The sequence below is a fragment of the Strix uralensis genome, chromosome 14 (genome assembly GCF_047716275.1).
Source record: "Strix uralensis isolate ZFMK-TIS-50842 chromosome 14, bStrUra1, whole genome shotgun sequence".
Lineage (NCBI taxonomy): Eukaryota > Metazoa > Chordata > Aves > Strigiformes > Strigidae > Strix > Strix uralensis.
The window spans coordinates 15592912-15606021 of record NC_133985.1 but is presented as its reverse complement, the minus strand read 5'-3'; the positions used below and the strand labels follow the sequence as shown (position 1 = coordinate 15606021).

At 40.8% G+C, this 13110-nt stretch overlaps 1 protein-coding gene across 6 annotated transcripts in view; it reads left to right on the top strand.

The window, feature by feature from the left end:
• The window catches only part of SGCD (sarcoglycan delta), a 399661-nt gene extending 388868 nt beyond the window's left edge, over window positions 1–10793 (top strand). For all 6 annotated transcript variants that reach the window (XM_074883679.1, XM_074883678.1, XM_074883682.1 and 3 more), the window contains 2 exons: window positions 8655–8778; window positions 10450–10793. In XM_074883679.1, coding sequence (XP_074739780.1) covers window positions 8655–8778; window positions 10450–10623 — 298 coding nt within the window. In that variant the 3' untranslated portion in view covers window positions 10624–10793. The remainder of the gene's footprint in view (window positions 1–8654; window positions 8779–10449) is intronic.
• Window positions 10794–13110: the final 2317 nt, after the last annotated feature.

The window sequence follows — 13110 nt, the reverse complement described above, 5'->3', positions numbered from 1 at the left end:
ATGCCAGGAGAGGGGACATCTGTCCTTTGATTTGTCTCCAGCCAGAGCTGACTCTCTGCTCCTGTATTTCATAGTGTCTCATACGGCTGGCTCCTGGCAGAGATTTTGTTAACATAGAGGGCTATCCTCTACGGGCTGATTCTTCTCATTCCCACCTACAATTCCTATGGTTTTATTAATCAAGCCCGTGCTCTCAGCTGATAACACCTCTGCCAAGTGGTGTACAGTGGCCCAGGATGCAGCCCCCAACCACTCAGCATCTTCTTCTGGCCACAGCCAGGCGCCATTACGTGGATGTTTCCTACCACATGGCACACTAATGAGTATGGATGTTCCAGTTTATCAATTAAGGCTGAAAGATTGAGCACCGCAGGACAGAGGTAATCCTGCAGGCAGCTCTCTGCTCCGGTCTGTCAGGCACAGTAGGGATTCGGAGCAAGACCAATCTGCTCACAACCCACTGGGTGAGGAGAGTGAAGTTGCAGTCATCTCTACACTTAAAATAGAAATAATTCATTTTGTATCCCTGAATCCCTTCCCTGGCCACTTAAACACATCATCTTCTTAAACCACATCTGTATTTACCACACATCATTTTCAACTATCTCCCAATTTCTATGATAATTTCCTTCCTTGATTTATAAGCAACAGAATTTTTTAATTATCCAGATGATTTTAATTTTCTCAGCCGCACCTCCACTTCGTTAAACATTAATCTCATACTTTTTTCTTTGGTAATCTCTACCCTTCACCACTATTCCAGTTCACAATGAAACTAGATCTCAATAGTATTACACAGTATGTTTTTCTCCCTAGATTAATTTGATATCTTCTATTTGATCTCTGTTTTTCTCTTCTAAATACTGTATTTGGCTTCTTGTAAACCATTCCAGATATTACTTTAAAAGTCAAAAAATAACCCCAAACGCTAAAACATTTAGGACATCTTTGCATAATTACATCTCCTTCAGTAATTCCCATGCTGTAGTATGGTAGGTAATCACAAAGAATTTACAATTGTATTTTGACTCGTCCATGTTTTTCTAGTTTTACTGCTTTTAATGCTGTGAATAAGCCTCAGCTAGTGCAAAGGGTACTGAACTACTACAGCAGGGGATTTGCAGTGTGATGGGAGGAACTGCATGCTTGAACTTTTCCTCTTGCTGAGGAATGACATTTTTTTCGGAGGAAAATGAAAGCTGGTTCTCACCTGCTTAGTGCTTCAAGCTGGTACCGTACCTACAACCTCCTCTGGTTCCTCATTTGTCTACACCCACTCAGATCTTCTTTGAATATTAGCTGAACATCTTCCTCATGCTGGCTTTGACCTGCTTTGTAATGGTTTCAAACCGCTTCTGTTACTCAATTAGCCCTTCTCCCAGAGCTGTAGTCTCTGAAGAGATATTAACATATTTCCATTATATGGTCAGGACAGTGTTGGTTTAGCATGGACTCTGTTTAGGAAAAGTTCACGAAACACAATACCTGTAGCTCAAACTAGGTGAAAAACATATAAACTAGTTTGTTTGGTGCTCAGCTGAAGTTAGGAAAAGCAGCAGCAGATTTATTACACTTCTTGTGATTAAGCACTTCTTTTTGTATTACAGCTGTAAGAGCTCTATTTAAAAAAAAAAAAAAAAAATGAGATTTAAGGCATTAGCTTGACATTGAATTAGCAGGGAGACATGGTCAGGACTTGCTCGATGCAGTGCACCAGGAGGGGAGGATGGAGCAAGCACACAGGTACCCACAAACACACACATGCACACCCACCCGTGCCTTCATCCCTCAGGGACTGCAGCACTCACAGAGTCCGAGCAGGACTATTCATGCACTGTGTTCACTATGTTCCCTATCACAGGAAATACTAAAGCTTGTGAACAATGTTAAGCACAAGGGTAATTCGCCCTATTATTTTCCCAATTCCTTTTTCTCTTTCTCTTGACTCAGCTTTGTACAAAATCTCTTTAGCATCTGTGTTGCCCAAATACAGAGAAGCAGCATTGTTACACCCCTTGCCATTTGAACCAGACTTATGTCTAGCTCAATTAGAAAACTATAATTTCCAATAAAGCATCGTTAGACCTCTGCTTCTGTCAGGTCTCTGACAGATTTAACGGGATTTTCCTTAGGACTTAACCATGGTTTGTGGATGATAGCTGAAAGAATTTTCATTCATTGTCTGCTAGATCATATTAGGAATTACATGAGGCTTTGGACCACCAGCCATAAAAGTCTGTTTCAGAGTATGGCTGCACTGGAATTGTCACTTACCAGATTTGCAGCATAAACACTGGAAACTACATGGTGATGCACACTCTCAAACTAAACAGTATTTACAGTGATAGGCAGGATTTACAATTGGATGACATGATAATAATATATCCTTGTTTACTTCTTATTAATGTTCCTAAAGAAAATACCCTGGAAACCTTCCATAAGCAAGATTTATTTCTGTTGATTGAGAGTGTAATCAGATGTCCCTATTCAAACAGCAATTGATGTGCTTCATTAAAATGTAATTGAAAACAAGATTTATGTCAGTGCTAGGCAATAAATAACAGGGATACATATTTTCTTATTAGTGATGATTTCTTCTGTAAGTTCTCAGAGTACTTGCTGCTTTTGTACTGCACCATGTATGTCATATTTTGTCAAAATCATGGTATCTTGGAAAAAGACATTGTGCATTTTCCCTTTTGATTTTAACCGCTCACTCTGATGTACCAAGGCCAGCTTCCTTTTCTTCTCTTTCCTGTTTTATATTAGGCTCACTGTTGTTGCCATATCTCAGCTTATTTTGTTATCATGAAATGGCAGTACCTTCCAGTAGGAAGGAAATCTAGTGACAAAGGATAGAGCTCGGGGCAGAGCCTTCTGCTCTTTGAGAGATGACAAGACTTTGTTTGAACTTATAATCAGTTGAGGTTTTCACCCTGTGAGTCCAGACCCAACCTATTGTTCCTCCTCCCAAACTTTTTCTGTTCCAATACAAGCAAAGGTAAGACAAATTTTAAAAAAAAGTTTAAAAGCATTCTAGAAATAGAAACTAAGTGTGGTTTCTTTGCAATTCGGTAAAAGACAATTAACTTCCAGTTAACAGGGAGAAAAGTATTGTGTTTTCTTCTATGAATACATATATATAAGATAACACACAAATAATGGAGTCAGAAGTGTAAGTCACTGCAAATGGGTGATCCTATTGATTTCATTGAAACAAGGGAGTTAAAACTGAAAACAAATTTTAGCCTGAGATACTAGTTCATTACCGGCAAATTGACGGAGCTCTACATTTACTTGCTAGCATAATTTACCAATTGTATGAGATGTAAGCAGGCACAGTGGTAACATTGGCAAATTTTATGCTCAATGTGAAATCTTATAGCTGGTCAGATGGATACCATAAGAAATAATTAGAGTCATTAGAAATAATGGGCTACAGCTGCAGTAATACATGCTCTATTCTCAGTCCAGAGGTTTCTAAGCAAAATTAAATTAGCTCATGTTACCACACTGCTGCATCATATGCTCCTCACCTCCTGAGAGTAAACTTCTCTTTCCATTTCCATACTGCAAGCAAAGTTTGTGTCCCACACAGAAAAATCCCCTACTGGGGACAAGAAATTCTGAAGCTTGAGGTCATTCCTTGTAAAAAAAAAAAGTAATAAAAATATTAAAAAGTGGCAGCAATAGGTCCCCAGCTCACATTAACTGCTTTCACACATTGAGGATCATCCCTCTACTGTGCTGCAGCCTTTGGTACCAGCCACAAATTGCAAGTCCTGTTTGTATCAGTGGTGGACCCAGGCGAATATTTTTCCCCCTGAACTATTCACATTAAACTTTATTTTTTTTAAGGAAATTATGTCCACTTTATTGGAAGCACATCAACAGCCCCTAGCTGCTGGTGGTACTGCCTTCGCATCTGTAATATCCTTTCTTCTCCCCAGATTCAAAAGGCTGTTCATAATAGTAAGGCAAACGATGCGTTATCCTGGAGGGGGTGAGGAGAGGGACAAGAAGGAAATATAATCCATGGTACTGGAGTGATTAATGTGACTGTTTATGATGAAGGAAATGAAAACTAGAAATCTGGGTAAGTAATGATCTTTCCAAGAGAATGACTTTCACTGAAACCACAATACAAACTCATATGCTGACCTCCTTTAAATTATTGCTGAAGTTTTCAGAGCAAAGCAGGGATGGCACTGAAAACTTTACTCCCTTGTTGTTTCCCAGGAGCACAGAATTTCCAGCGATAGCAGGAGAGGGGTTCACTGTGAGATGCTGTCACCTCTCTTTAAAATGTGAGATCCTTCGGTGATAGGTTTGAGTGAAAGGGCTTAAGAGGCACATTTAGCACTGTCCATTAAGCATGGTGAGCTGGAGAAAGTCTTCCCCTGCATACATCATTGCACACATTGATATGCAGACTGAGTGTGCTCAGTGGGAGGAACAAGACTAACAGTATTTTTGATGAAGGTAAGAGCCTAATATTGCAGCTTTGGAAAGTTCAGTTATCCATCTGCCAGCCTATCCATCTTTGGCTATAGTACTTACCTGGCCTCAGTTATTACAGTATGTAACTGCTTCACAACCACTAATATATTTATCTTTTCATCCTCCCTGTGGAGTTGGGAAGTGCTATTACTTCTGTTGCAGAACTAAGAACTGAGATTAAGGGTCAGATTTGTTATGGCATTTAGGTGCTCAATGGGATTTTCAAAAGTACGAAACACCCATTGTAATAAGTGGAACCTGGGTACTTTGATAGTTCTGAAAATCCTGTTACTTGTGTCTTTTCTTTTAAAATTTTGGACTTACGTGACACCCTGGGATCTGTAAGAGAGGATTTACCACACCCGTGTTGTGGGTAGTCTCCTGGACAGGAGAGTCTCTTCATGCACCTACTAGGAGACTGTAGGTGGGACAGGAGCAATTTTATGGCAGTAGCTTATATCAGTCCTGAATTCAGCTTTGTGGATAGCAGTGAATTTACCCTCCTTGCCCAGCATTGTGAGAGAGGTCAGAATCTGGTCCTGGAAATATTGCAGCAAAAATAAGCAGCACCCATGGTCAATAAAAAGGGCTTATGTGCCAATTGCTGGGATGGAAAATTCAAGAGCAGGAGCAAATAATGAAACAATCTATATTCATGCAGCCACCTTTCCAGCCTACTGCTGTAAGTACGGGCTTACACCTAACTGAGAGATGTGAATCCCACTGAAAGCTCCAGAGTATCACACTGGAAAACAAATGTTGATTTTGAACTAATTATCTCTTCATCGCTAAATCATTTTCTTTCATTATTAGTCTCCAAATTGGTTCTGCTCTGGAAGACAGGATTAGGTTTAAAAGCAGAGTGTCTCTTAAACACTTGCTTCAAATGAAAGTATTCGGTAAACATTACTCAAACCCCCTAGAGCATAAACTCCTCAACTGCTTTCTCTGGCTTTGCATAGATTTTTCAGCTCCTGGTTTAAAGACAGGTGTCTAAGGGATTCATTCAGGATACCAGAAAATAATCAAATTAAATCCCTTACAATCACATGCCCCTCAAACGCCAAGGAAAATTTTGTTAAGACCTTTCTGTCCTCATTTACAGTAGCATAAATTGGGACAAAAGTCCCATGCAAACAGATGGAGTTACACCAACGTTGAACAAGTAAGAAAGAAGAGTCAGACTTCAAACCCACGGCACAAGTACAAAACCATGTGGGCTGCAAGTCCGAGTTTCTCATCATTGTAAGAGCTACACTTTGCTATTATAGTACTTACACTCATTTCCATAGTTTTAAGGTTCTAAAAAAAAACCCCTAGGCTCCAAAATGATACTTTTAACATTAAAAGGATGGGTTTTGGTTTATTCAGCATGTTAGCAAGATTGGAGCTGTCTGAACTAGTGATTTAGGATGACAGAGTGGGGGGGTCAACTTTAAAAACCACACATGGCGCTGCAGGGAGCGGGGTGGGTTACGGAGCAGCAGCAAAGCTCCAGCATTGTGTGCTTGTCCCACGTTACACCTTTGTGCCTCCATGAGGCAAGAAGCTCTGCAGGGATTAGGATGTGTCTAAAATTGCATGGTTTTTCATCAGTGTTTGTAAGATGCTGTTATCCTGCCTGTAGGTTTTCATTGGATGGAAGAGGGAGAACAACTCAGTTACTTTGTTAGATATGAAAAGAGAATAAAACTTTGGGAGAACATTATCTACTAGACTCCCAGGTACTTGGTAGATTATTCAAAGCGTGAATTTAGCTCAGTTTGATGTTATGGGGACCTGTGTGCACAGGGGAAGATACACAAGGGGAAGGTCCCTCGTGATTTCCCAGATCTCCACAGTCTCCAGTAAAGCACTGATGTGAAACTGGGAGGCTGCTCCAGTACAGGGCAGGAATTGAGAGCTGCTGCTGCTGCAAATGAGTGTATTTGCACTGTGGTGTCCGAACACTGTTTTGCACTTACAAAGTTTATTTCTCAGTCGGCGGAAGAGCTACAAGATTAACAGATGAACAAATATATTGAGACAGCCAAGACATCAAAGCAATTGAAGAGTCACTAAGATGTCGGAGAGCTGAAGAGTCACCTGGCCATGGTTCTTAGGAATTATTTTATCCTCAGATTAGCTCAGCTGTCTTGGGGTTTGGACACCTTCTCTGGTGAATTTAGCTACAGTGACTTAAGACATGACTGGCCCCAGCTCTCTGCTTGTCCTCTGGAAGATGCTGCCTGTGGAGCAGAGACAGCAGGAGGGAATGTGTGCCTGCATCCCAGCCACTGCAGCTCAGATCCTGGGGGCTTAGTGCGAGCAGAGGGTCCTTAGACACCCACCTGTGAGCTACACCACCAAGGATGAGAGTGTACTGTACCCCTGCAGAAATCTCCAGGGAAAATGTGAATCAGACAGCGTGTTAAGCCACACAAATGAAAGCCACCAGAGTGCATGTGCCAGAGCCCTACGGCTGTGCACTGTGACTATTTTTACCATAAAGAAATTCTAACAGGTATTGGAAAGGCAGTTATTGCAATGGGAAGGTCAGAGGGAATCATATCCCAGGTAGCACTATTTAATGGCAATCACTCTTTGCAAGCTTTTTCTCCTCCGTGCAATCTGCAGTTCAATCAGGGGAAAAAAAAAAATGAGTAGTAGCATTCATAACCTTAGGGTCCTTGTAAAGGAACCAGCCGAGGGGTGATACCAGTGGAGGGATCAGAAGAATGTTTATGTAAGATGTAGCTTCCCTGCAGAGAGCAAACAAAAAGCAGCTCAGAAAGATTGTGCAGAGGCTGCTAACCATGAGACCATGCTCATTCCTTGGGCTGCGTATGCCTCAGTTCTTCCCTGAAATTTAGATTTAGTTGAGTCAGCCAGGAAATTATGGATGAGTTTGAGGTCTTGAGGGAAAGGTGTTCAAAAAGCAGCAATATGAACACACCAACAAGAGGGAAAGTCATAACTTGAAAAGTGCTGTACAGAGGGAGCTGTGCCTTTGCTTTATTGAACTGTTGGCTGCAATAAATACAGCTGAATTCCCTCAGTCTCCCATAATGTTGTCTCAGTACCAGCAGGAGTCTATTTAAGAATACACTTACTTGCACAAATGATTATATATGAAGAGCAGAGAAACAGCTGAAGTGCCACTGCAGTAATGCAAGCAAATCCTAAAAGCTGCCCGAGTAAGCTCAGTGTTTGTGTGCTACTCTGTGCTTTGGTTTTGTCAGTGCTGCCTGCCCAAAGCATTTGAAGCAGAGGAGCTTCTGTTCCAGTCAGCCTGCCTGCTTCACCTGGGGAGATCATAGTCTAGATTTTGTGATGGTACAGTAAATAAATGGTGATAAAATCAACTAAGAGGATATTCCTAAAGAGGGAGAGCAGTTTTTTGTCATCATCTTCAATACAGAAAGTAATAAGAGACTGTATTATAAAGAAGAGAAGAGACAAGTATAATACAAGACCTATGAATGGATAATCAGCAAGGAAGACTGAACCTTGTGCTTCTACATCTTACAGCATTAACCCCAATTGCCTGAACTAAAAGGTTTGGTTGTTGCTGGCAGTGCTGTCACAGGGTTGTCAGATACCTGTGTGGTGTATCCACAGTTAGGAGGAGCCAAAGCACTGCAGAGGGGTCATGACTGTGAGCAGTGTGGTGTGACCACAGGACTGGAGACCAAGAATTCTGGGGTCTTCAGCCTGCTTGTTTTTATTGATTTCCTTATGTCCTTCAACCCTTCCAAACCTCACATTATAGGGAATCAGGAGAACTAATTTGTTCCTGCTTGAACAGTGGTTTGAGGAAGAAAAGTGCTTGCACTCTCTGTATAGGTACCCTGCTTTGCTAATATCCCCTATTAGCACTGATTAGTTAGAAATCTGTACTTGCAAATGGACAAGTTGATCGTGGGGGAAGCTTTATTGCAGCTTGTATCTTGACCCAGCATAGCAAAGTTGGTATGAAATGTTAGATTGGATTTGTGATGTGTTTTACCACATTGTGCATGAATTCTTTCCAGTGACTAAACCAGGCGTGAATCTGAACATCAGTAGGTCCTAAGGTGCCATGCAGTGGGCAGTCAGGCTGTGCAAGATGACAGCCTGAGATGGAGCATGAATATTCAACCCACCACGCTCTGTAACTCCCCTTTCTGTTACAGACTGGAGTCACCTACGCGCGCACTGGTGATGGAGGCTCCAAAAGGCATCGAGATCAACGCCGAGGCCGGCAGCTTGAAAGCCACGTGCAGGACAGAGCTCAGGCTGGAATCCAAAGATGGAGAGGTAAGCAAAGGACGTCAAGCCCTGCAGCAAAAACAAACCAAGCCACAGATCTCCTGCAGATTTGTAGTCTTCCGAGCCACTGAGCCACTGCATTTGAAACACTGGTGTGAAGACATCGGTGCAGCAGGCACTTCCTAGCTTAGTTTCTGCTAGCAGTGATTGAACATATCATATGCAAACGAGCCTCACTCTGTGACAGAGGCTGATTCATTATTTTTAAAGTGCTTGGATAATAGCATCTGTTGTTCAAGCAGATTTATGTGGCTGTAAAATACACAGTGCTACTAAATTCTTTGTTTCCTTGTCACTTTTAAACAAGATTTACTTGGCCAACATAATTAAACCTTTTATCATACATTTTTCTATAAGAAGAGCTTAATTCACCATTATTGATCTGAAAAGCTTTAGTAGCTGATGTTTTCATTTTGGAATGAAAGGGAACATTAGGAGACACAGGTTATTGCAATGGGGAAACTTCCAAAGAGGAAGAGAGAATAACTAAAACTGGTAACATAGAACAAAAGTAAAATAGGTGTTGTTAAGCCTTTTCTGGTGTCTCAAAAATACAATGGCACGTGGTTCTCATCCCCTCCTCCTGCTACAATGTTGGAAGACACCAAAGGATGTGGCCAAGGAACTCCCACTGGAGAACCGACCGAGAGCCTCAGCAGGAGGAGCTTCCCATTGAACACAAACCTCCCGGCAACAGGGCTCCAACATAAGCTAACGTTTTCCTATCTTAGTGTCAGGTGTAATAAATAGAAGGAGATTTTTATTGCAATTCTTGTTATTTCTAAACATTTGCATTTTAAGACATTCCAAACCCAGACTACGGTATTAACAAAAAACTCTCAAAAATACAAAAAACCCTACCTAGTACACTACAATTGAAATCCAAGGCATTTCACTGCTGCAAGCAGTTGCCTTAATGTTTTTAAAACTAAGTTGGTTTTAAAATGTGTATATTGACCTGTGTCTTTCAGGAGATTAGATGGTTGGATACTAAAACTGGAGACTCTTACTGTAATTGCAAGATAAGAACAAATACTGTCAGTCACCCTGTAATATTCTGGTGTGCAGGTTGTCTTATTGTGCTCTTCTCAGTGATGTTAGAGCACTCCCCTGTAGCTGCTATGTGTCTAAAAGCTGCCACATGTTCACTTTTATGTTCTGTTTTATAAGGAGAAATTCACGTCTGTTACAGCATTCAAGTTATTTTTAATACACATAAAAGTGTTACAGGTATACATAAAATATACATAAAAGTCAGTGTTGTGAGTCTGCAAGTGTAACTGGCAATGGGATCACAGTGCCAGAAGTCCCTGTGGAGGAGCAGAGCTGTGTGGAAGTGAACCATACATGCTCCCCACCTGGCAGTGGGGTACCTCTGGTTGGGTTAACCCAAACGCAGAGGTGCCTGGGGAAGCTACGAGCCAAGAAACCACAGTGGGTAGATTAGCAGAAACAAACTGGAGATCATAGGTGACTCATGGTAAAAGCACGTAATATGCCCACCCAGATTTGTATCACTTTCCCATCTTAATACATGTGCCTACCCGGTTTTTGTAGTAGCTGAATTGTCTGAAGGAAGCTTCTTTAAACACAGGATCAAAAAATAACAGCTCTCCACTAATTCTCTCTCTCTTTCTTTCTCCCCACCGCCGACTTCAGATAACGTTGAATTCTGCAAAAATCAAACTACCTAACTTGCCTCAAGGATCTTCCTCTTCTACAGGGTCCAGGCAAAAAATCTACGAGCTCTGTGTGTGTCCCAATGGGAGGTTATTTCTGTCTCAGGCAGGCACTAGCTCGACCTGCCAGATAAATACGAGCGTCTGCCTTTGAGAGACAGTTTGCAGAGGGGCATCGCAGGCAGCACAAAAGCCAGTTCTGGTGTCACAGATTGCAGCTGCCAACTATTTTTACTAGAACACAGAAAGCCTATCAAAGACTTTTTTTGTGTGTGCGCGCGCGTGTGTGTGAATATATATATAAAAATATATATATAAAAAATATATATATCCTCTGTGTAAAATGATGTTTCAGTACAAAGAATCCCAGGGTGACCCTGTTACATTTGTGTAGCATTTCTCTTTCCCACACCAAAATTTACTGGTACAATCTGCTGAATTGGATTTGATGCTCCCCTGGACCCTTCTGTATTTATATAGTCTAATGATCACCCCTCGTTTTTGATCATGTTCTCAGAGCAATAGGATTGCTGGCTGGGCAAGACCTTGGAACTGATGTAGACCCACCAACATACAAAGGGAAGCAAAGCATCTCTGATTATTTTTGCACCATTAAATCAGTGTCATGAAAAGAAAAAAAAACAAAGAAACAAAAAAACCCCAACTGTTCACCTAGAGTGATCCAAGATACCTGATGTTAAATTACAGTCTTTAATTTTGACCTGAAGCCTGGATCTCTATTGGGAAATATGGATTGAGCTTGGCCAGTAGAAAAGTCCAGATCTTCTTGCCAGAATAATCATGTATTTTTGTCTGAAGGGGTTTGAGACTTGCCTGTGCATGACCAAGGATGCCTTGTGCTATTTGGGTGTGATACATCAGCTCTGACCCTAACCTAAAGTCATTGCTGTGCTAAAAAAAACCTGGTGTTGCATTTAGTTCTTGGAAGGATAAAAATTGTGAAAGTTGGACTAAGTGAAAAAATCCTGAATTTCCTTCATTGACAGTTGTCCTGGATCACCCTACACACTCTCCATTAGCACCTTTAATTTTGAAAATATTTGTTGTGAAGGTATGAAGATTTAAGATTTGGACATTGCTTATCAATACCTGTAGAAACAGAGAAAATCACCTGTTCTACCCATAGAAACAGAGAAATTCATACAAATTAGGTGTGTAATGTAGATGCTATGCCAGAATTTTTGTTACATTTTTCAGAGTATACAGTCCAAGGTCACTTAGATTTGGTGGAGACTGCAAATATCAGAGATGCTGACAATGAAACACACTTTTTTGAGAGTTTGTAAAGGTTGTGACAAAGCCAGATTATTAGAAAGCAAGGGCTTTGGATGCTGGTTCCTCTAGAATTTGAGCCCAAACTTTTCATGGTTGCATTTTTCCTTATTTTAAAGCCTAGAAGTCACTTATGGGCAGGATAAAACATGAAATCTGATCTGGTAACATTACTTCTGCTGTTCAAGATTTGAAAAAGAATGAGAAGAGCCCAGATCATTGAATTCTGACCCATAATTGCACCCACATGCATGTAAAAATCCTTGAAAAGCAAATATACTAATTACTGCAAAAGTATCCGAGTTGCAGTAAATCTCACAAGGACAGCAAGGTTTCTAAGCCACTGAGATGCTTTTGAAAATATTACCTCATGCAAATACGACAGATCTGTGCCCATCCCCAGTGATATCTAAGCAAAGCTGGTATTCTTCAAGCGATCTTCAAGATAAAATGTAGCTGACAGAAATCTTTAGAAATAATTTAGCCCATTCCTTTTTTACAGATTTCCATGTATTTTCTTGTGGTCTGGAGAGTACCAGGGTTTGATTTTTTTTCTTTTAAATGAACAAATCTGGCTTAATCCAAAAGTGACTGGACTCAGAGGAAAGATTTCTATGGAGTTTAGATTAGATGTGTTTCTGCCTAAGAAAGCAGCACTCCCATAAAATTTATTTCTGAAAGAGGATTGAATGATCTACTTTTATTTCAGTAATGCTTTCTGATAAATTAATGAATTCAAACTATGTTAATTAATTATTCCTGTAATTATTATGTCTTGAGTCAACGTTTGAATGCAAAGGGTCACCCAGGATAACAATTGTATTGGGACACAGGACTATACCATCTCTGTTCAAAGAGGGGATTTGTGCCTATGCCTTAAGTCAATGCACTCAGCAAGGAGAAGCACATCATATTTATCTTGTTATTAAAACTAGTTTATTTGGGGGGGGGGGGGGGGGGGATGACATGGGACAGGAGGGTGTCTTGGGAACTGGTTGTGCAACTTAAAACAGATATTAATGAAATGCGTTAAGACTGTAGGGGCACCTAGAGTGATACAGACTTTTTTTTAACCATGTTAAATATAGCAAAATACTGTGTATGTTACCTCTGGGACCCCAACTGAAGTCCCATTCATAGTCCTACATTTACTGTAGAATGTTTTTCTCTGTTTCATTTAATACCAATCACAAACCTTATCGCAATCATGGCCCAATTCATAAACAAATCCCATGTGAGCGGTTGTGAAGACACGTGCTGCAGGAAGAGTACCCTGTACAGAAAACGAGTCACATTAACTTTCCCATCACTGAGAGTTTGACGCTGATGAGACAGGCAGGGCTGAATG